At 44.7% G+C, this 24,283-nt stretch overlaps 2 protein-coding genes across 11 annotated transcripts in view; one reads left to right on the top strand and one right to left on the bottom strand.

The window, feature by feature from the left end:
• Positions 1-5,455, top strand: part of VPS13B (vacuolar protein sorting 13 homolog B) — a 999,042-nt gene extending 993,587 nt beyond the window's left edge. For 4 of the 6 annotated variants that reach the window (XM_075920304.1, XM_075920302.1, XM_075920305.1 and 1 more), the window contains exon 62: positions 1,553-5,454. In XM_075920304.1, the coding sequence (XP_075776419.1) occupies positions 1,553-1,801 (249 nt within the window). In that variant the 3' untranslated portion in view covers positions 1,802-5,454. Of the gene's footprint in view, positions 1-1,552 lie in introns of all 6 variants that reach the window. The other 2 variants (XM_075920306.1, XM_075920307.1) reach the window with 1 other exon arrangement.
• A 2,427-nt stretch (positions 5,456-7,882) lies between these two features.
• On the bottom strand, positions 7,883-23,429 carry COX6C (cytochrome c oxidase subunit 6C). Of its 5 annotated transcripts, none has more exons than XM_006122424.3 (4): positions 23,272-23,429; positions 21,029-21,156; positions 15,621-15,770; positions 7,883-8,004 (listed from the first exon to the last, which is right to left on the bottom strand). In XM_006122424.3, the coding sequence occupies exons 2-3, from the start codon at positions 21,140-21,142 to the stop codon at positions 15,645-15,647; spliced, it is 240 nt and encodes a 79-aa protein (XP_006122486.1). In that variant the 5' UTR covers positions 21,143-21,156; positions 23,272-23,429; the 3' UTR covers positions 7,883-8,004; positions 15,621-15,644. The 5 variants fall into 5 exon arrangements, with proteins under 5 accessions (XP_006122486.1, XP_006122487.1, XP_006122485.1 ...); XM_006122425.3 differs by having other exon boundaries at positions 15,636-15,770; XM_006122423.3 differs by having other exon boundaries at positions 15,632-15,770; positions 23,272-23,428.
• Positions 23,430-24,283: the final 854 nt, after the last annotated feature.

Genomic DNA, 24,283 nt, shown 5'->3' with positions numbered 1-24,283 from the left:
CTCTTAATGGTTAACATTAACAGTGATGTTGCATGTAAACTAGGTTTTTCTTCAATTATAAACAAGTTTGCACACAACGAAGTCGGAAAAGCATGCCTAAAATGAAGAGTTTTGCTTGCGGTGGAAACTCAGAATTAGTTACATTTTTAATATACATGCTTTTGGTATAGTGACTTAATTATTAATAAAGAAATGTCACAAGTGTTCATTTTCATATTTATTGTTTGGTTTTAGTATGGTCCCGTAGATGAGAAGTTAGATACATCAGAGGCCTGGGGGTGGGGTTGGGCCTCTCAACTCAAAATGGCCCCAGCCTCTGTCATTCTCTGAGAGGGCCTGACTCCAGCAGTTAGGAGGCATTTGCATGGAATGTAGAACCAGGTTCAAGTGTCTGCTTCAGAATCTGGTAGAGTAGAGATCTGACTGTGGGTCCTCTGCATCCCTGGTGAGTGCCCTAATCACTGTGCTACAAGGTACGTCCATCTCTCTCTTTCTCTGGTGCAATAAATAAATTAGTTATACAATGAGGAACTGCTCCAACTGGGTGAGGGGAATCAGCAAGAGACTACTTGGTGGTTAGGGCACTTACCTGGAATGCTCTGAATCAGGCAGAATAGGGACTTGAACCATCTCATACATCCCAGGTACATACCTGACCATTGCATTGTTGGCCTTGGGTATGTGTTTGTCATTTTTCAAAAGTTCTCATTTTTGTTCTTCATTGGAACAAAAACCAATCTTGAAACCTTGACAAACACAATTTTTTACTGGTCCACCAGGCCAGGGATTTGAGAGCCCCATTCAGGATCTTTATGTGGGGGAGACTTTGGATCTTTTACGGGATTTTTCCTTTTGGCTGATCTTATGTGGGACCTCCTCCTTGAGCTGGCTGGGTAGCTTTCTCTGCTCAGAAGCTCCTGGTTGGAGTCACAGCTCTTTGGAGAGGATGTGTCCTCACATGCCAGTTCAATTCTGAGCCCTCTGACCTGGCAGTGTGATGGTTGGCTAGGAACAGGCAGGATATAATTCACTCTCTGAAAAGCCTGTGAGTGCAGCCTCATATTTAGAATTCTGCTTTGATTTAGTCTGGCATTTGCTGGACTGCTCTGCGGTTGTCTGAGGGGGACATGGGTGTCCCACAATAACAACTCTGCAACAACTGTGATCTGAGTACCTAACAAACACCAACCTGAGCCATGTGGGGTGGAGGAGGAGGAAAGATTATAAATTGTTCACTGCTGCCCAGAAAATGAATTAGAAGTCAAACTGGCAACAGAAATGATTGGAGCAGACCACACTACTACTAACTGCTGCCACATATGCAGACGGTCTGGTGGAAAGCTGGAGAAAGGAGATACTGAACTCCCACCAAAGCTGTAGAAGAGGGAAGTAACTCATGTAACACAGAAGTGTGGGAGACACTGAGCTGTAGAAATATTGAAACATCACCGATGTATGATAACAAATCAATGCAGAAGTATCTTTGCTGGGTCTGAATACTAAGTGCCAATACTTTACATTCCAATAATAAAGCTGTGTTATCTGATTTTAGGTGGATGGAGTTAGAGAAAGACTCTCCGAACAACAATATAATCGACTTGTGGACTTTGTCACAAAAGCATCCTACCACCTTGTTCCAAGCTACTTTTCTGGACAAACTACATCCCAAGTTGTAGCTGCAGAGCCCCTTCCAAGTACAATTAAGACATATCAGTACCTAGTTGATCCAAATTTTGCTCAGGTATTCATTAGTAAATTCACTATGGTAAAAAATAAAGCCTTGCGGAAGGGATTTAATTAAGAACAACTTTATGACAAGAATGATTATGCATTACCTTTTTTAAAGTCATGCTTTCTATGCAGTCACCTAACTGTGAACTTTTCTAATGCCAATTTTATGGGGTGGTGGGTTATAGGAAAATTAAGAGCTGGCTTTTCTGAACTGACAACAAGGGATTCCTGTTCTCTAAAAAAGTTGTTAGCACTAACAGGCAGGTATTACACAAAAGGGAAAGGTGATAACTGAATGAAAATAGTCTGTTCTTGCTCTAAGCAGAAATAAGAGAAAAGAAGACAAAGGAAATCCTATTCATTGATACATTTTGCCATCAACAAAATGAAGCTATTCCTGCCTACTATATCATATTATAGCGCTTGCCAGTCTCTGATATAAGCAAGGCTTTTGACTGAGTTCTAAAACCTCTCTCAACTCTTTTTTTCCCCAATGTCCTGAAGCAAAACATATTCCCCTACTAAACTGATGTGGCCCTTTTAAGTTACTAGAGATAGCTGGGTTTTAACACCTCTCGCCTTAAAATAGCTCCATTTTATTTGACTGAAATTTTGCAGATTAAACTAGTGCCTTGTTTGGTCTAAAGAACACAATGAAAATGAGAACTTTAATTTACTTTTAAAACTGTCTGTCTACAGAAACTTTATTGTATCCACCAGTCAAATTTTCATAAGAATTTTCAATCTGTTGTGGATTAAGATGGTAATATGTAATTATGTTAGGGAGACAGGAGCAGTTATAATTCTGAGGCCGGTAATGTGTGTTAAAAAGCTTTAGGAGCTATGTTTATTAATATGTACCAAAAATTCATAAACACTGTACTCCTTTGAACCCAACTGCTAAACTTCATCCTTAGCTCATCATGTTAGGCTCTACTATTTCTGGACTCTCCAAATCGTACACACAGTGCTTCATTGCTTTGACCAGCTGTAATACAATTTTATGCCTATCAATGTCAGAAACCAGGAAATTCAGAGTCCAGACCATTCCAAAATATTTGTGCATAGAAATTATACCCTATTTTGCACAGAAGTGCAATTGCAAAGTGCTTAGAGTTAAATTCATTTGACAGCATTGTATGAGAACTGCCCAGTGAAAACCACTGTATTTCAGCAAGATGGCTTTTACCAGCTGTGCTTACAAATGACAATTGCTGTATCAGTTACATCAGTTTGAGATGGCACCTGTAATAATAGTAGGTAAAAAGCTTTTAGACAGAAGTTTGCTTTTCAAATTGTTCTTCAGCTTTTATTTTTCAAATCTGTGTTATAGTTTGTACTTGGTAATAACTGCTATCATAAGAGCAGTTAAGATTGTTTTGCAGAGCAAACAGCTTCATTTTTCAATGATAAAAGTAGACTTGATTCAGTTCTTTGTGAGCTTCTACTTTAAATTCTATCCATGACTGCTCCTTCTGACCATGAATTTCAGCACATGAACTACCTTATTTAGGATTCCAGATGTACTTGAATATAGCCAGTAACTAAGCATGTTAGGGACAGAGTCAACTCTGATAATTGCTGGTAGTGTTCGATAAATGCCATTTATTTAGCATTTCCTCTATATAGCTAATAATGGCCATAAAATTAGAATGTACTAATTGTGTGTTTTGCTCTGTTAAAGCTACTGCTGGAATTCATGTCTGGTAGGTACTGTAGTGATAAGGGAGACACACAGAATTTGAATAGCCCATTGTGAAATGAACCTATCCATTATTGCTATTTCGTTCAGTTGTCTAGCTATGTGGTCATTGTTTGCCTTTAAATGACACTATTTAAAAATGTAAATATAGAGGCTTTATTTCTGAATCTTTCATGGTAAATAGATTACTACTAATTTTACATACTGATGCAGAAGTTGTAATATAACAAGATTGTTTAAAGTTAATAAAGTTATTCCTACAATACTTGGTTTCTTTGTGATTCACAAGTCGTGTAGTTAATGTTCTGGTCATTAGATGTGACACTGGATCTCCGAGAGCTCAACTCTCAGCAAGTTATTGCCCAGAAAATACTGCCAGCCATGAACATTTGAAATTCACATTTATATTTTTGAAGTAAAAGCTGATGACTAGAGAGCTGGCCAAATCAGGTGCTAAAGAGTTTTGACTGTGTGCAAAACTGTATGCTGCCATTTTGACCAGTACACAGACTAAAATAATTGTTCACCTAATAGAGCATTGGCTGGGTGTCAAAAACATGCACAACACACCTGTAAAACATTGAGAGGACACTGCAGGCTTTCTATCTAATACTAGTGGGATTATGCTGATATTTCATTTCTGAATTATGCTCTTCTTCTGGCAAAAAGAAACCATTGCACACTCCTGTAAAGCAAGCCCATGTATGTATTACATTAGGCAGAAGGTTGTTTCACCCCCTCCTGTGAATGCAGGTATGGAAATACTGTGGTAACTTCACATAAATCAGCCTCTCCTACATATGCTGTGTGAATGGTGAAAACAAAACTGTCCACAGATGCCTGAGAACAGCACTTAGCTGACTGAAGCTCTCCAGTTTGTGCTTTTACAAATATACCTGGCCTCATTCTTTGGGGCTGGAGGGACCAAAAAGCTCCATTTCATTTCTTTTTGAGTTTGTGCCTTGTTTAAGCTTTTGGCTTGCTAGCTTTGTTGTGGTGTTTACGCTCCAGGAGCACATTCAAACATCTCAGGAAAGACCTTACATGGTTCCTGCTCAGTGTGTTATTTCACCTGACTAACAGTAGGTACAGGCCCATAAAAGTCACCTTAACATTAGCATCCTAGCTGGTTTCTGGGTCAAGAATGCCTAGAAACAGCAAGCCACAGGCTGTGTGGATTAAGGCACAACTCAGTAAGCAAGGGAATGCGCAGTCAATCTATTCATGATCTGTAAAGATGTCACAAATGAAAGTAAGTGCTGGGGAATCTGTTTGCATTTTTTCCCTCTTAGCCCAGGTCAGAGCTACAGCTACACTGCAGGTTTCTTTTACAAAAACTGCACGTGTTCTTGTGCAAGTAAATTTACAGTAAGCGTCAGAAAATAGGGCTTCTTGCACAAGAGTTATTCCTCACCCCACAACAAATAAGCCCTCTTGTGTAAGAGCTCTTCCACACGAAGGCAGTGTGGCCAGGCCACAGGGATTTCTTGCGCAAGAGAGCGTCCACACTGCCATGAATGCTCTTGTGCAAAAGCACATCTCTTCCACAATGTGGACGTGCTTTTGCGCAAGAATTTTTGCACAAGAACCCGCCAGTGTAGACAAAGCCCAGATGTGTGACTCACCTGATTTGTCTGGACCAGCTCAAAAGGTCACTAGGTCAGCGTTGAGGGCTGTCCAGACAATGTCCATTTAGCATGGTGCATTATACTTACTGAGCCCCCTGTCACAAAGGACTGAATATTTATCTCCTTGACAATTGTTTTGAATCTCTTAACTAGCACAGCAGGCACGCACATCTCATTCTTTGGTGAAGGCCAAAAAAACCCTTAAGCTAATAACTGTTGACCTGCTTTTCACCTTTGTTTTGGCTAAGCGGAGCACAAAAAATGATGGTGCTGTTCAGTGATTTAAAAAACAAAGCTTGTAACTGTTCCGGTCCAAAAATGCATCGGGCCATATTCATTAGCTTTTAAACCCTGATTCTTGGTGTGAAGCAATGGACTTACTGCTTTTTAAACATAGTGAAGCAAAACACTCATGGAAAGTCCCACTCCTGGTCACTCAGCTCACCAACAGCCTGGCTAGCAGGCTCTATCCTACTCCCACCCCCCCAATTATCTGTAGCTGGGCCCATGCCCCAGGAAAGCCCAATACCCACCAACCTGAGGCACTGGCCAGGAAGAGTCAAGCCTTGCATGTACCAAAGCCTGGCACAGGGCAGCTTCTTTACCCCTTTAGCTAAGCTTTAGAATGGTGTGCAGGGAAAGAGCAGGGGGTGATTTCCAGCCTGTTCACACCCTAAACCTGCAAGTTTCTCTGCAGGCCATCTTAAGTAGAGCAGGATTGCACTGTCCCCTAGAAACTCTCCCCCGCTAAGCCACATCTCTGGCTACATTCACTCTTGCCCCTACAGTCAGGTTTCCTGGGCCCAGGTGCACCCTTAGGGCTTCATTTCTTCCTCCCTATGCTACAGGGCAGTCAAGAAGGATTAGCAGCCTTTCTGCACTGTGCAGGTAGGAAGCAACAAGCTGCTTCTCAACAGAGGGGAGTAGGGGCTGGAAGGTTAGAACTCTGACCATTGGAAAAACAGTCCACATCATTCCTACATCCCCATTCCACTAGAAGTCATTCCCATCCCTTCCCCTTTCTCTTCACTACACTGTTTATTTTGCTGAGCTTTTTCATGAAGAAATTTTTGGCTGGCTATGGGAGACACTGTTCTCTGAACAGTTGGTATTAAAAGGGAACATTACTTTGAAGACACTATAGCTCTTTCTGTTCAAGCTAAACACTGAAGTACTTTCCTACATTCTAGCTCTAAATGTGACCATCACATTAGCTGAGGCTATCTTACATTAAACAAACATACTAAAGAGTGTTTCAATTACTTAGGCTACAAGTTGGAGACTGTACAACAGCATGGAGAATAGGGCTGAAGCACCAGGGTGATTGAGGCTAAGACTCACCCTATATTTCTAGATCTTATCAGTGATCAAATGGAATTATAGTTAACAGGTGGTGTTATCCCAGAACCAAAGAAAATTCAAAACAAAAAGATTACACTTTAAAAAGAATCCAAACAGGGTAGGAAACGCAAGTAAGGTACACACCTTAATGGCTCTGTATTGATGTAACCATTAATCACAGTGGACATTTTATGTTCATAGTCTCAGATTAAATTAAAATTGGACTTTTGCAGAACATTTTCCTCTTTATCATCACTTCAGCACAAAGGAAAGTTTGTTTAGGTACCTGTCATACAGTCTCTTACTAGTACACATTTGCATCTTTTTGAGTGCCTTTAGGTGCACTTGCCATTATCTTCTCTAGCCCATGTCCTTGCCCCCACAGTGCCTGAGGTACAGGCACATCCCTAATATTTGGGGCCTTAAGTAGTTAAACAATCTCCCAATTATTATACATTCTGTCTACACAGATATGGCAGGTGCCAGCCCTAGTAGTGCTAGAATGGGAATCCTGAGAGGGAAAACATAAGGCATTTTCAGTAAAAGGGGAAACAAGTAGGGGCCTTCAGTGTACAGCAGAAATTGTGACAGCTCAAATTTCTGAAGTGGGTGGGAGATAAAAAGGATTGCAAGATACACAGGAATTTAAAAAAAAATAAAAATAAAGGATTACTACTAAGAAGGAAGTGACCCAAACAGTAAAAGAGAAGGCGAGAGGAAACGCAGAGAACCCAAGAGTAATGAGTCCAGAAACAGAAAGAAGACCAGAGAGAAGCATAAGAAAACTTGATGGGAGATTTGGGGGGGGGGGAAACGTCCTATGGTTCTCTCACCTTACCCACGACAGGCAAGCCATGCCAGTGAGTGATAACTCTCTCATGCATACCTGTCAACCTACAACCGCTTAAAGGTAATTTTATTTAACAGACAAATTTTGGAACTACCAGAAGGTTGCATGGGCAATATTAACTTGCAACCGCTTTCTGTCTATGCATTATGATTTTCTAATGATCATGTTTTCAAAAGGATCCCTGCCTCATCCAGTGCTACAGGGTGACTTTTGGAGGGGAAAGAGGTGATATTAAGGTGGCCCTAGAAACTTTAAGTCTGGTACATTTTAACTTTGTAACCTAAGTTTAAAAAAAAAAAAAAAAAAAAGCTTTCAAATTTTTGTAAATATTACACTCAGGAATCCTCTGAAAGTGCTGTCAAAAAAGCTGGTACCTACTGAATACTTTAGGCCAGGAAGCAAAACAATACTGTCCTCCAAGTTTGTTGGCTCAATGATTTTTGGCCCAAATAATGGTGTTAACACTCAAATTCTTGAAAAAACTAGTTTTAGTAGCTACAAGGGTTCAGAATCTCTATTTTCACCTCTAAACTTGCCATTAGCATTATAAGAAGAATACTACCTAAATTTCCATCCCTTCCCTCAGAATCTAAACAATCAGGGTCACCAGTTAAGATAAATAAAGCCTCATTACACATAAGTATTTTAGTTTATTGAATTACACTACCACATGCTCAGCACTGAAGTGAATTACTCATTTTACAGATGACTGAAGAAACAAGTTTCAATTTTCAAGTCTCCTTGAAGATGATCTGCAAAATAAGAAAAAAAAACATGAGTTAATACATGTGGACAATCGTAGCTCTCAGAAGTAAATACACTAGTATGTATGAATTCAAACAGAGGCAGAAAGCGTTTATGCTAGAGTAGTTTAGTCTAGAGGAATTTCCCACCATTATTTCCTCATGGTCTATGACAATGCATTTGATAAGCAAAATTGAAACATGGAACAAATCAAGAGCTACACATTAAGATCTAGAACACTAGTGCCCAATCTTTTTGAACAAACAGACCCCTTTTCAATCTATTAAAATTTCACAGATCCCCCAAACAATATAGCGGTTTTCAAACATTCCATTACTTGATAATCATTTGAAATGTATAACAGTTCATGAAATTCAAGGGTAGAACTTTGGGGAGGGGAGGGGCACTTGTGCATGTTGGGACTTTGGCTTACTTTTGATCCTGTTCTCCAGACGCTAAGGGAGTGAGAGGAAAGTGCTTGCATGCATCTCACATCTGGCTGATGTGCAAGAGGCATGCATGACATGCAAGCACTTTCCCCTTGCTCCCTTAGCATCCAGAGAATGAGATTAAAAGTAAGCCATGTTCTGGTGCACATGGCCACAGGAGGACCGAGAGAAGGGAAGGGTTCACCAGGGTAAGCCCGATCCTTACTTTTACATTTCTGTGGACCCCTGGGGGTCCATGGACCACAGGTTGGGAACCATTGATCTAGAATAGTCTTCAAGATTCACTATGTATATGGTATCGATAAATACACAAGCGTATGACTCAAAAATAACACATCTTCCTAAATAGCAAGAAGCCTGAAAAGAATGGAATGCAACTTCTCAGATAGGAGACTAAGGACATAAATACATGTGGATTAATCGGAAAGGTAGAAATTCAAGTTTGTGCCATTTAATACAGAATAGTAATTTGACATGTGCAATCACAAGCCCTCAACTGCGTCCCATGACAAGTAATGCAATCACCACAACATCTATATTGTATGTCCCCATTACCACAGTATCTGAGCACCTCCCAGCCTTTGTGCGTTTATTCTCAACATACTTGTGAGGCAGTGCTACTATGCCCATTTTACGGCTAGAGAACTGAAGTGCTACACGTGCAAAGGCTAGATCAACAGAACTTACTGGTGCCTAAATGTTGGACTAAGGCATTTAAGTTCTTCAATACTCCTGCTCATTTGCCACGTAACTCTGTAGCTCCCACAAGCACATAAAAAAAAAAAATGTACCAGTGAACATGCACTACTTCAGTCTAGATAACTAGCTTATGCCTAAACTCTAGAAGAATCCTACAACTAGCTCTCTCACATACAGAGCCAATAGGCCAAGGGTCAATGTGTGGCACGCATGCCGTAAGTGCCACGTGAGCTGATTTTGTGGGGCATGCGCAGTCTGCAGCAGGAGCTCAGCTGCTCCCCTGCACCACTCACGCAGTGGGGAGCCTGCACAGCCATGAGCACCAGCTCGGGCTTCCAGGTGCACAAGGGAGAGGGTTGAAGAAAGCCCTGACCAGCCCCAGCTCCCCACCTGCTTCCACTGGGTGGCACAAGGACCCCGCACAGAGCCGGGACAGCCCCCCCCCCCCTACAGGATTGAAACCGCACCCCCATATGCACACCACTGTTGCTCCACCCACCCCAGCCCCACTGGCATGAAGGAGAAGAAAACAATGGAGTGGAGGAGTCTTTCCCCATAACCCCAAGAGTCACCCCGGCTCCCCACCTGCTTCCACCAGGCAGCACAGGGACTCTATGTATAGTCACGGGACTAAGGTCCCGCCCCCCACTCCTGCTGTTCTGCCAGCCCCAGCCCTGCTGGCAGGCAGGGACCCGTGGGTGGGTGGGTGGGCGGGGGGAGACACAGGAACAGGCTGCCCTACTGGGACAGTCCCCAAGTAGCCACCACTGCACGAGATGGGCAAGGGGAGATCTGGGGTGTCGAGGGCTGGGGGGTGATGAGACAGGCGGGGGGCAGGTAAGAAGGAAGGAATAAGGTGGCCCCCAAGCACCACTCTAGACTCCCCGCCCCCACCACGGGCAGCACAGGGAACCCACACAGAGCTGGGAGCCCCCTCCCCATGGAAGGGGTGGGGGAAAGGGGCATGGGAAGCAGGGACCAGGGTGAGGTTCAGAGATCGTAGAACATAGGGGCACATAGTAAAGTGTGACTCCTCCCCACAGACAAGGCAGTGCAACTAGCAGACCCTGGGGATTGCCGACAGTTTCACCCATGCCAGGGAGCGGGGCAGACAGACCGCGCAAGCCCAGGACCGATACAGGGGAAGAGCAGGCCTGGCCTACTCTCAGGGAGGACAAGGATACCCTGGTCAATCCATCACTCTGAAATCACCACTTGCTCTAACAAACTAGACCCCCACCCCAGCTGGGGACAGACCATCCACCCTTTTAGCAGCACGTCAGAGAACTGAGGTCAACGTCAAACCAACAGCTCTTCCTGAAACCCACTAAACAACTGTGCAGAGCTGCTTTTACACAGCTCCACCCCAGAGGTAGCTGCATGTCAGCCCTGAGCAGGAGATCCCTGCCCCTCCCCAGAGTCAGCTGCTTCTCAGCACCAGGTGAGAGATCCCTGCATAACCAGCCCTAGTGTCAATGTTGCACAGTCTCTGGCTGTCTCATAGCCTGAGACGTGTCCCTGAGAGTCCTGCTGTGGTGGGACGCTGGGAGCCAACATCTCTAACAAGGTAAATGAACTGGACAGTCATGGGGGGCGGGGGAGCCCAGAAGTTGATTGCTGGCCAGGAGATGGCTGAACTCCCTCCTCCTTCCCACCCCACTAGGGGAAGGGCAGCAGTGGCACACTGTCCAGAGGCTTTCCCTGCTGCAACGGGCCTTGAAGCCTCCTCGTGCCCCACCCCCCGCACACCAATCCCCCTCACTCCCTCCTCTCCCCCTGCCAACACCTCATACTCCCAGCTTGCTCCTACACCTTCCCTTGCTCCTGCACTCTCCCTCCTCCTGACCAGACTCTGTTCCCTCCCTTGTTCTTGCTCCCTCCCCACCGGTCAGACACGCTACTCCGAGCCTGCATCCTACCTCCCACCCAGACCCCACACCCTACCTACTGCCGAGACCTCACACCCTCATCCCTAAACCACACACTGACAGCCCTGTCATACACACTGAACTCCTCATTTTTGTTCCCACCCCAGAACCAAAGGGGTCCACTTAATCCATACTCCAATAAAGCAAACGCTTATCAGATAGCCAACATGATAGTCAACTAGTCTCTCCCCCCTTCGCCCCCCCTTGCTGTCTCTATTAGATAAAGGCAGCAAGGGCGGGGGGAGGAGGAGGAGAGAAGAGAGGAGGAAAGAGACGGGTACTTCAAAGCAGCAGCGCCGCACAGAGCCTGGGATCAACTCTGCAGAGCTGCCCTATCAACTAATCAAATAGTTGATGCAAAAATGTATCGACTGTGTGATTAGTACATTACATGCTACTTAACATCCTTAGTTGCTACAGGACAAATGTCCCAACCAAACAGCATCAAAACTGAATCTCCATCCAGCTTAATTTTTTTTTTTAAACATATATGTAGAGGGGACAGGAGCTCCCCCTCCCCACACCCAATCACATTAACAGCAGAAAGTACAGGTGCAATCTTCTAGAGATATTGGAAGCAGCAAAGACAAATTTTATCTCCTTCCTCTTCCTTCTGTTTTACCTAGGCAGTCATATGCACCCTACATTCACTGTAGATCCCAACCAGTTTATTTACTGCAGAAGTTAAGGATATTTTTACACTACACCTCCACATCTGTTGATAATTCTTCTAATGCACTACCTAAGCAGAGCTAGAAATTATGTTTTCCCTGCTACTTTCTCTCAACCAGTGCCACTGGGTAAATGAAGACTAAAGGATTATCCCAAAATCCCTTTAAAGCCTGAGTTAGTTAAGATTTCACAATTCTAACCAACAGGTGCAACCTGGGCAAAGAAAGACTTTTGTACATTCCAAACTGGAATGCTGGCAGCCTCTTGGTATAATCAAATGTTTCTTTTAGCTCTGTTTGCACAGCAAAACCCTGTTCTTAGTTTCAATTAAAGAGGTTTAAACTTGATCTTTGCTGGCCAAAATGTTTTAGTTTATTTTCCTCTTGTATTTAGATCTGACATTCCTGTCAAATAGCCTTTCAAAACACCCCGAAGACGACCATCTGACCAAAGCGTTGGTGATGTAAAGTGCATGAGAAAATTAGTTTACATAAACATATGGCAGAAGTATGATCTTAAATTAGAGATAGGAGTATGAAGGTACAAAGATAAAGTGATCGCTTTGTTATTGACAATGATCTTACTTGACCCTAAAAAAGTGCAGGTATTTCCATTGGGAGGAAGAATAAAGGATGGTCAACCCCATCATTAGTTTACCATGCTCTATTTCACATTTTCTGCTTTACAACTATGTGAGGAACATACTACCCATAGTTTGTTTCTACTTGAATGACAAACATTAACACTAATAAATCCAGTACCTAAAGCCTTCACTTAAAGTAACAAATCTGAATAAGATTGAAAATCAAAACCTAGTTGGCCAGGATAATTTAAGAAGTCAAATGACCATGTGAGGATGATCACAAACATTCTTGAGCACCGGAAAAATGGAGAAGCCAGTCCATTGATCAGTCTTTGAAGAAGTAGTTTTAAAAGAAGTGCAAGCGTGATCAATGAAGAAATCAAGCTCAGTTTCACATGTGGGTTTGGTTCTTTTTAATTCCCTATCAGGACTTGGGTTGGACAAGTATTTTTAAGCTATCATACCAAGTTACAGCTTACTTTACACCGATATTTCTGATCACAGCATCTGGAATAAAGGTGGCAGAATTCTGGGGAAGTTTAAGAGCAAAATTATTAGCTGTTTCGTATATTTTGTTTGAAAAAAATCAAATTCTACTATTTACAAAGACTGTGAGAAGGCATATACCCCATGCTCCTATATACCACTTTTTTTTTTTTTTAAATGAGGAAATTCAACACGTGGCCAGTTGTCTTCCCTTTCCCCATAAGCTGTGGAGATAAAAGGATGTGCTGAAATACTTCCATGACCCATGAACACATTCCCGATATCCATTTCCTAACAAAGTGATTGTTTGATTTTCTCCTTACCTTTATGGCCAAAGGAAACACTGGATTATGGGAATTTTTGTTTCCCAAACTATGGGCCGCGGCCCGATACCGGGCCGCGGGAAAAAAATACCAGGCCTCAGCATGCCTGGTGGCTGCCAGCAGGGCCAGCCTTAGGCTGATTCAGGCCCCGCGCCCCTGAACCCGGAAGTGCCAGCGAGTTCGAGCCGAGGGTCCTGCTCCACCGATATGTGGAGCTGGGTCTCTCTTCCAGCTCTGCCTGGCGCAGGCCCGGACCCCTGCCCCGCCCCCCCCCGCTCGTCCTCCCACCCCACCCCCAGAGAGGCCCCGCCATGCACTGCTCCTCCTCACCGCCTGCAGCTGCCCATGTGCAGCGTTGCACGTGGGCAGTGAGGACGCCCGAGCGTGACGTGACATCATGGCCTGTGATTTTAAGTCTTCGAGGCACGTGGTGGGGCCACGCTGGCTCCGGCAGCCTCCAGCCCCGCAATGTGGAAGGCAGAAGGTAGGGAACGGGCTTGGGCGGAGGCAAGGAAGCCAGGGGGAACTGGCTGCCCAGGAGGGGGTTGCGGGAAGTGGGGCTGGCCAGAGGCGCAGCGGAGGGAACAGGAGGGAGGAATGAATCGGCCTGCGGGGAGTGGGACTGACCCAGCCATATGTAGATCTTGGGACGCTGCCCCTATTCCCCCCTCGCCCCCGCAAAGCACAAAGCATGAGTTAGTCCGGTCCGGGGATTCTATTGTTCCCCCCCCACACACACACACCCACACACACACCCACACCTCGAGTAGTTGCGAACTGTCTGGCTGGTAGACACACTCATGCAGCCTGAGCACATTTACCAGCCAGGCAGTTCGAAACTACAAACTGATACATCTAGTAATAATACAACTTACCTAATGAGAAAAATACCAGACATGTTATATGTCTGGTATTTTCTCAGTTTGTTTGTGTGTTTATATTCTGGGGCTGCAAAAAGCAGTACTGAAAAAAAAGGATTCCAACTAAAGTAAAAAGTTTGGGAAACCCTGGTCTAACCAGCTTTCTGTCTGTCTTACAGTCCATTTATCCAATCCATATTCCTTAACTTGCTGACAAGAATATTGTGGGTGACCATATCAAAAGCTTTGTTAAAGCTGGCACTGGGGGTTTTGGGAGGACCAGAAACAACTTATTTGAATATTCATTTGATTAATGAACATTACCAGTCCTCTAAAAGTTCTTGAATGGATTTACTGGTCCCCATGTCAAAAAGTTTGGGAACCCCTGCCCTAATCAATAAAACCCATGGCCCTCTTAGTCCACATATCTATTCAGTCAACTCCAAATATTTCTGAGTAATGTGCAAGAAATCTGCAGCATACATGAAATAACCTGCCCTGGCTGATTAAGCCATTCTTTAAAAGAACCACTGAGCAGAGCAGAAGGGTTCATATATCCCTTCCAAATCTTAATTTTTTTTAACATTAACAATCATGAGTGGATAGGCTTGTAGAATGTCTCACGTCCTTCTCTCAATCTTGAGTAGTTTTTACCTCAATATCCTATGGCTAAGAGTTGCACAGGCTAAACTTCTGTGAGAAAGAGTATTTCCTTTTGAGTTTCGAATATGCCCTTTTTCAGTTTAGCCAGATGTTGTCTTATTCTTGTACTATAAAACAGGAGAATATCTCTCGGCCTGCCTTCTCTATACCATTTATTATTTTGTACACTTTTGTCAGATTTTATAAAGGCAAAACACTCCCATATGCAACTCTTCATGAGAGTGTTTTCCATGTAGTCACTTTCACAGCTGTTCTCTGAATCACCTAATTCTCCAATATCCTTTTTGAGATGTGGAATACTATGCAGTACTGGTAACCCTATTAGGGTGAAACACTAAATTCATATAATGGTAATATTTTCTATTCCTTACACATCTTAACACTATGATTTGACAACTGTATATCATGCAGAGATAAAAATAGTCCAGTACTTTGCTTAAGTTACCACTGTTAATGTTATCCCCAAAGGGTGTATAAGTAGTTCAATTTTTTCCCTTCAACATACAATACCTTGCATCATTGGCCCTACTGGTCTAATAATAAAAGGAAAGTTATCTGTAGATCCCAGTGAGACCATTTTTCCTTTTCTAAGCACCAGGAACATTAACCTCCATTAACTGAATGTTGATTTAAGGGTAGAATTACACCAAAAACACCACAAAAATGGAAAGTTTCCCGTGTATCAATATAAACAGTAGTTAAAGCAAAATGCAGGACAATGTAGCACTTTAAAGACTAACAAGATGGTTTATTAGATGATGAGCTTTCGTGGGCCAGACCCACTTCCTTGATCTGAGGAAGTGGGTCTGGCCCACGAAAGCTCATCATCTAATAAACCATCTTGTTAGTCTTTAAAGTGCTACATTGTCCTGCATTTTGCTTCAACTACCCCAGACTAACACGGCTACATTTCTATCACTATTCAACAGTAGTTAAGTGAGATCAGTTTGATGTAAGGTACCTTGCTATTACCTACATATGCTGCTTATGAATTTTTGGGTTGTACACTTTCAAACACACCAGCTTCCTTCATGGCCTCAAAGTCCTTCATGGAATCATAGTTTTTATAGAAGTCTGCATATGCTCGTTTTCTGGGTTCTGCCACGCCAAACTGAAATGCAAAAGGTAGAGAATTAAATCTTAGAGTAGAAAATGTGTATAACAAGTGCAGAAAGCTTGTAATTCACTTGGTGGAACCACATCACCTGATTAAAAAAAAACCACTCAAGTTGCAAAAAAGATGTTAGTTTCAAGACAGAATAGTTCAATATTAGAGAATTACAGCAATACTTTTATTCTGGTTTAGAGCCTGAAGTATTTTATGGACGGGTAAAGAAATGCTTAGTGTTGTTTCAACTAAAAATTGGAACTAGATTTACAAACAGCATTATTAAATTTCCAGGATACCAATAAATGTATTCTTCCTTGTCAGATAACATGCACAGTGCGGCAGTCAACATGCAGATCGGTTAACAGGGGAAGCCTTTGTCGACCGCCCCTGTAAACCTCGTTTCACAAGGCATAAAAGGAGCAGTCGACAAAGGCTTCCCCTGTCGACCGATCCGCGTCTTGACTGCTACGCCATGCCGACAATCAGCTGAGCCAGCACAGCACGGCGGCCATTTTTATTTTAATGAAGCCGGGGATATTTAAATCCCGGCTTCTTTGACTATGTCAGGTAGCCTAGTTTACATGCCTCTATCGGCAGAGGCATGTAGTCTAGACATACCCTATCAGAGGCAGCAGTGCAGGGTGGCAACCGAGAGCTGGTTTAAAAACCAGCCCCCCAGGCAAACCAGATCCTGCCTGTTGCCCTGTGCTGCTGCCTCAGAGACAGAAGTAGCAGTGCAGGGTGACAGCAGCCCCTGCCCACATGGGGTCCGAGATTCCCACCGACAGAGGCTGCTCCTTAGGAGGGGATGCATGCGGTACTACGGAGGCAGTGCTGGGGGCAGCCGGCTTTTAAGCCAGTCCCTCCCAGCACCAGCTCCTGCCTACGACCCTCCCCATGCCTCTGTAGGAAGCAGCAAGGGAGGGGGCAGGTGGATCTGCAAAACCAACATGCACTGATAGCCAGCTTAAAAACTGGATCCCCAGACATATCAGCTCCCACCTGACCCCTTCACCCTCCACTCTGCTACCTCTATCAGCGGCAGCAGTGTGGGAGAGGTAGGAGAGTACAGGCTGATCCGGTGCTTAAAAGCTCCCCCCCCCCCCCCCCCCGCTTGCTGTCTGATACAGAGGTTTTGGGTTAGTTACCATGTGTTCACATGAGTGATCTTCTTACTTTATCTTTTTCCTAGCGTGAATACACACTTTTGCTCCATGTTGTGGTTCAGTTGTTTTGATAGAATCTTGTACTCAACTGAATGGCCATATAAATCATAGAGCCCTTCAGCAAACATCTGATTAGACCCTACAGTGGGAAAGGGCAAAATACTATGCATGAATTTCTTTACCCATCCCACTTCTCTCAAATTCCATACCAGCCAGAAGTGTAGCTGGCTAGGAAAGAAGAGAAGACAATACAGTACAACTGCCAATATTCCCAGACCAGAGGCACATTCTACATTTATTATAAACTTACGTAAATCTAGAATAATGCCAGAAGTCCATGAACTAGTACACCTGTACATTTGCAGAATTTGGCAGTGTGCATATACTTAAGGGAACAATGGATGGTGAACAGTCTTCCCACACACTAGGGATGTGAATGTTTAACTGGTTAAGTGATAAGCTTTACCCATTAAGGTGAGGCTTACTGGTTAAGGTTAGCTGGGAGGGTTGGAGCAGCTCTCCACCAACCATGGACAGGGGGCTGCTCTAGCCTCATGGGGGGCCTGCCGCAGACAGAGGCTGCCCCAGCCGGGCTGTGGGCCCAAGAACCCCACAGGCAGGGGCTGCAGAGAGTGAGGTGTAGTTTGTTGTGGCATTATCATTGTGCACAATTAGGAAACAAAAGAAAACCGCAATAATAAAAATTGCTTACCTTATCAAAGGCCAGTTAGGGTCTGTCTACACAATTTTTATTTTGGAAGACCGATGCAAATAGCTCTGCACATTTGCATACTTCCTCCGGGGTTTTTTAAAGACGACGCTCTTCCGGTATTTACCCACGTTTACACGTAGCTGAATTTCTAAATATTTCGAAAGACCCCTGTAAACCTCATTGTAGAAGGAATAAGGGGTCTTTTGAAATAGGGGTTTATTACAAAAATTCGGCCACATGTAGATGCGGGTAAATACTGGAAGAGCAACTTCCGAAAAATTCCGGAGGAAGTATGCAAATGAGCAGTGCTATTTGCATCCTTCTCCCAAAATAAAAATTGTGTGTAGACATGTCCTTAGAAAATCCAGCTGACCCAATTTACACCTGCACTATCTGGAAAACTGTAGAAACCAGCAAATTTCTGATGCCGGGAAAACAAAACAAAAACAAAAAACAAGAAAAGGAAACTGGCCCTTTAAGTGCCGGGCCTCTCCTCAGAAGAGTGTGCAGCAAGTACGGGGAGGATGGGTGAACGGCAGCAGGAAGCAAGCAGCAAACATCTTGGCAGGCTGATCCCCGGCAGGCCAGCCCCCTCACAACTCTCCCGCACATCTCTGCCTCCTGTCCATCCCCCCCCCCCCTCCCGCAGGCCATATCCCAGCCCCCACATGGCTCCTGTGCCCCGCCTCCATAAGCCTTGCACAGCTCCCGCCCTCCCCCTCAAATAACCAGAATGTTTAGGTTACTGGCACGCCCTAATCCCCAGGCATGCCAGATAACACAGGTTTTACTGTATATGGCCCAGAAGAAAAGACAAGAGATCACCTGTAAAGAAGGCATCCAAGAGCTCATCTATATCCCACACTCCATAATATGTATGCATATCTGTACACACTGCGGTGAATTCAATTAAGGAACTGAAAGATGTATTTTGCCACTTTAAAATTGTGAACTGACATTTTTTTAAACTGACTCTAGTGAACTGTATACGTAGCATGGATTATAAAAATGCAAAAAAGATTTCTTTCCACACTGCAGTTTTCATAGGGAAGGATTTTCTTACCAATCACTACAAGCTTTTCAGATTAGGATTCTTTTTTTTAATACAGCAAGAAACCATTGTGTATTTAGAATGGGAAGCATCTTTTCCTGCACTGATGTCATACACTGATCTGCCTTTGTATTTTAACTTTGATAAACAATACAACTTTCTTTATACTTGGAAAATTGTTTTCAAAGGCTCGAGGAAATTAACAAACACAGCCATCTACTGACCTCCTAGAAGTCTCTCTTCTACCACTTTCCTTCCCATCCCACCCTTCATGCTTCTACTGTTATTGTTCTTGGAAAATTTTACTTAAGTCAATAATCAACTGTAACTTGAGAGCCTCTATGGCCAAAATGGAGTCTGCTCTGCAAGCAGCTGTGCTCAGAAAAGGTGCTTGCAAAAATAGGCAAAGTCCCTTCCATTGGAGGGGCACCTGTTCCAAACCCTCTGGAGTGAACACACACTCACTGGAATAGTACAGGACTATGTAGCACTTTAAAGACTAACAAGATGGTTTATTAGATGATGAGCTTTCGTGGGCCAGACCCACTTCCTCAGATCAAATAGTGGAAGAAAATAGTCACAACCATATATACCAAAGGATACAATTTAAAAAAAAATGAGCACACATGAAAAGGACAAATCACATTACAGAACAGAAGGGGGATGTGGGGGTGGGGGGAGAAGGAAGGTGAATGCCAGTGAGTTAATGATATTAGAGGTGGGGAAGGGGAAATGTCTGTGAGTTAATAGTATTAGAGGTGATAATTGGGGAAGCTATCTTTGTAATGTGTAAGATAGCTGGGGTCTTTGTTAAGTCCCGTGCGGAGAGTGTCGAATTTTAGCATGAATGCCAGTTCAGAGGATTCCCTTTCAAGTGCAGATTTGAATGTCTTCTGAAGTAGGATGCAGGTTAGCAGGTCATTGAGACTGTGTCCTTTATGGTTGAAATGACAAGCAACTGTTTTTTCTTTGTGATCCTGTCTAATGTCTGTTTTGTGGGCATTGATTCTTTGGCGAAGGGTCTGAGACGTTTGTCCAATGTACATAGCAGATGGACACTTTCGGCACATGATAGCATAGATTATATTTCTGGAGGCGCAGGAATATGTATTCTGTATAGTACAGTGAATATAGAAGGGAAAATATTTACAAGAGGCTGAATAAAGAAAAAACAGGGGGAATATATGGGAAGCAGTAAAACAGGGTTACATCTGCCACACGGGACACCATGCATGGCATCTGCCGAAGCTGGAACAAAGGTCCCAGTAGGGACAGCTTCACTGCGGCCCTGGATTCAGTCAGAGAACGCCAGGTTAGCTGCCCACTACACAGCCCCACCAGTCAGGGATGGATGGTGTTGCGCCAGACCTAGAACCAAGGGTGAGGCTGCCCTAGTAAGTGAGTGGTAAGTGCTATTGGGCAGCTCTGAAATCAAGATGGGAAGGCCTAGAATTGTGCATGGCTAGACACGCACGCACCTTAGGGGGAACTATGCTTGGCAGGTGGGGCAGCTGCTCCAGCCCACCCTTTAATTGATTAACTGGTTAAACAGGATTTTACATTCCTACTTCTGACCAAAGCACAAAGGCTAATGAACAAGTCTGGATTTCAGTGGTAGCTAAAGATAATTGAAAAGGTAGGCCTCAGCCTTTACAAACATCCCACAGATAGTATTTTTTATTATCATATCCATTGCTACTTCTATTATAGCATCATTCAAATTGTGTTAAGCACTTTGCAAACACAGAAGTCCTCATCCTAAAGAGACCAGTCTCTAGGTATTTTCTAGAAAACTATACGGAACACTCAGATGTCAAAGCACATGCCAAGAAGGGATAACCCAATCTAAGAAGCCAAAAATGGTACAGAAATATTTTACTCCCCGGATCAAACTAAGTTACACACGACAGAGTTTGCAAAAGCGACAAGAAGTCCTGTGGCACCTTACAGACTAACAGACGTATTGGAGCATAAGCTTTCATGGGCAAAGACAAAGTGGGTCTTTGCCGACGAAAGCTTATGCTCCAATACGTCTGTTAGTCTGTAAGGTGCCACAGGACTCCTTGTCACTTTTGCAGATCCAGACTAACACGGCTACCCCTCTGATACAGGACAGAGTTTGTTCATCTTGATAAGACACAACTACGTGGCCTCAGGTCACTCAGAAACTATTGGAGATTATCTGTAATCTAGGAACTCCTCCCCTCAGAGAAGCAGCAAAAGGTTTTATACAGCACTCAAAGTCCTGAACCAAAAGGCTATAGAGATTTATAGCGATGAACTGGTCTCACAGCAGTTACTGAACTTCATAAAAATAGTAAGACCTCACCTTGTATATAAGTGCACATCCCACAGATACAATCATTGCTCCTACAATGTGGAATCTCAGACGTTTGGCCAGTAGGCCCCTCATCTGTGGTTTGGGCAACAGAGTAGATGACATGTTGATGATTTCTCCTAGGAAAGCAATGCATTGGAAAGTTATTAAAAGATTTACACAGGATGTTCATGTCCTAGCTAACGTATTTTGTTTTCTAAGTATATAATAGGTTCTAACCTCATTCATGGCCATGAAAAACACATCACAGACCATGAAATTTGGTCTCATCCAACACAGATTTCATGTTGTAGACCAGCATCTTTCAAATTGGGGATTGGAAGATTACAGGAGGGCGGAGGGAGTTGGAGGACTCAGTGTTCACAATATTGCCACTTTTATATCTGCACTGCATTCAGAGCTGGGAGAACAGTATGGTAGCTGCTGAGAGCCCAGCTCTCCAGGAAGCAGCACCAAAAGATGACAATACCATGCTATCCTTACATCTGTGCAGCTGCTGATGGTGGCACCCCTACAATAATTTCATGCACCCCCTCCAAAACTCTTTTGGGCAAAGGGACTATAATTAAAACATGATGAAATTTTAGATTTAAATAGCTGAAATAATGAAATTTATGATTTTATAAGTTCTATGGCTATGAAATTCACCTAAGTGGACTGTGAATTTGGTAGGGCCCTATATATAGCAGCCTTTTTAAACTAAACATTTCACAAGAGGCTAGCAAACAACATATGCAAGACTGCCCCCTCTGAAATTCCTCCTTACAGTATCTGAGATGCCTTCTCAGGACAATGAAAACACAACAAACCTTAAATAACTTACATATAAAAACTAGGTCGGGGTGGGGAACTTTTTTGGGTTAGGGGCTGCTGATCCACAGAAAAATCAGTCAGGGGCCACACACAAGTCAGAAGCAAAACAAAAACCACCCAAACCAAACCCTCATGATGTGGCCCCCAGCTGAGAAGCAAAAAGATACACCCCATATTCCCCTCACACAGCAGGAGCTAGTGGGGCACAGGCTAGTAGATTTTGTGTGCACCAGCCCTTTGGGTGGATGGCAAGGAAGCTGGCATGCCAGTTAAAACTCCCCAATGCTCAGGAGGGGGGAAAGGAGCCCCAACCCTCAGGGGCCTGATCTAGTTAAGCTGGGGGCCACATCCGGCCCCGGGCCTTAGGTTTCCCATCCCTACACTAGTTGATTGTTTCTTTCTACTATTTACTGTGTCATATATATAAGAGAGAGATACCTCTCTCATAGAGCTGGAAGTTACCTTGAGAGGTCACTGAATCCAGTCCCCTGCCCTCATGGCAGGGCCAAGTACCATCCCTGACAGATTTACCCCAGATGGCCCCCTCAAGCAAGGATTGAACTTTCAACCCAGAGTTTAGCAGGCCCATGCTTAAATGCTCAAACCACTGAACTATCCCACCCCACCATACCTTTCCTTCTTCTAAAGTTTACTATCATTTCACACTTGTGACAAGTTTGCTCACATTTTTTAAGGCCAGGAGCCATACAGGAAACCCTTGTGATTTGCCACTTGCGGTGGATGCATTCCTGTATCACGTATGATTAACACACTAGCTTAAAAAAATGAAGGCGGCAGACAATGCTATTATAAAGCAATACAGCTCTTCAGAGGTTTAGCGTGCCATGTGTGCAGTAGTGCACCAAACAGTGCACACAGCAGTCTGAGCCCCCCAAGGCTGAACGGCAGGCACTGCCCATTGTTGCCAGTGTAGCGATGCCAGCAAAGCTCCCCCGGCTGCAGCGGGGATACAAGTGCTTTGCTGAAAACGCTCGGTGGGTACCTGTTGGCCCTAGGCACGCAAGGCAGCGCTCGTCTGCGGGCTGCTGCTCGGAGCCCCCAGTAACAGACCTCCCGCTGCGCAGCCTCTGGGACTCCGCGCCGAGAACTAGGCCGGGTCCCGCCGTGGCCTGCGGCAGGCGCCTGAGGTCCCCGCTCTGCCGCTCGCTTGGCGGTTGTGCTCGCGTCACGCGCCGCTTCCGACCCGGCCCCACGGGCCTGTTTAGTGCCCCCCCCCCTCTGCCCCGCCCCGCCGCAGGCCTCAGGGACGCGGAGGTCAGAGGCGGCCGCCGGGCTCCCGCAGCGCCTGGGCCGGGCCGGGCCGAGCCCGGGTGCGGGGGCTGCGGAAGGAGCGGGCGCCTGGCGAGCGGCCCGGCTCCGGCAGAGCAGGGGGAGGGGGACGCGGCGAGTCCGTCACTCACCTCAGCAAAGTACCAAGGTCCTTGCACACTAACAGAGCCGAGCACCGACTGCGGGGCGGTAGCTGCGCATGCGCGATACACTGCCGCGGCTACGGCTCGCCGTCCGGATCAAACCGCGAGCTCCTAAACTCAGATTCGGATGGGGGTGGGGCTAAGCGGGGCAGCATTGGGCGGAGAGGGAGGAAGGAGAAAGGAAGAGCCGGAGAGGGGGTGGAAGAGGACAAGTTCCCGTGCTGTATCTCCGCCTACCCCCATCATTTTTCTATGCAAGGGCATGCCAGGAGCCCCACCCACCCTGCACTGCTCCTTTTGCAAGTGCCCTCAGTGTGACATGGCTGCATGCCACGGCAGTGAGCAAGTGCCCTCTCCCACCCTGACTGATCCTGGACCACGCCGCCCCAACCCACTCTCACTTAGGGATGTGAAGGACTAGTCAACTGTCCGATAGGCGGATAGTCTACAGGCTAGTCAACTAGTTGCTTCCCTTCCCCGCTTGCTGCCCCTATCAAAAAGAGGCAGCAAAGCGGGCGAGGGAGAAGAGGAGGTACTTCAAAGTAATTAAGGAATTCATCAGTAAACACTTGGAAAGTGGCATGGTGATAGGGAACAGCCAGCATGGATTTGTAAAGAACAAATCGTGTCAAACCAATTTGATAGCTTTCTTTGATAGGATAACTAGTCTTGTGTATGAGGGAGAAGCGGTGGATGTGGTATACCTAGACTTTAGTAAGGCATTTGATACAGTCCCGCATGTTATTCTTATCAATAAACTAGGCAAATACAATTTAGATGGGGCTACTATAAGGTGGGTGCATAACAGGCTGGATAATTGTACTCTGCGAGTAGTTATTAATGGTTCACAATCCTGCTGGAAAGGTATAACAAGTGGGATTCCGCAGAGGTCTGTTTGGGACCGGCTCTATTCAATATCTTCATAAATGATTTAGATATCGGCATAGAGAGTACCCTTATTGGCTACAGCTAGACTGGCATGATTTTTCGCAAATGCTTT

Source organism: Pelodiscus sinensis, chromosome 2, assembly GCF_049634645.1.
Source record: "Pelodiscus sinensis isolate JC-2024 chromosome 2, ASM4963464v1, whole genome shotgun sequence".
NCBI classification, from domain to species: Eukaryota; Metazoa; Chordata; order Testudines; family Trionychidae; genus Pelodiscus; species Pelodiscus sinensis.
The sequence above is the reverse complement of the archived record's forward strand: the minus strand, read 5'-3'. Positions and strand labels throughout refer to the sequence as shown.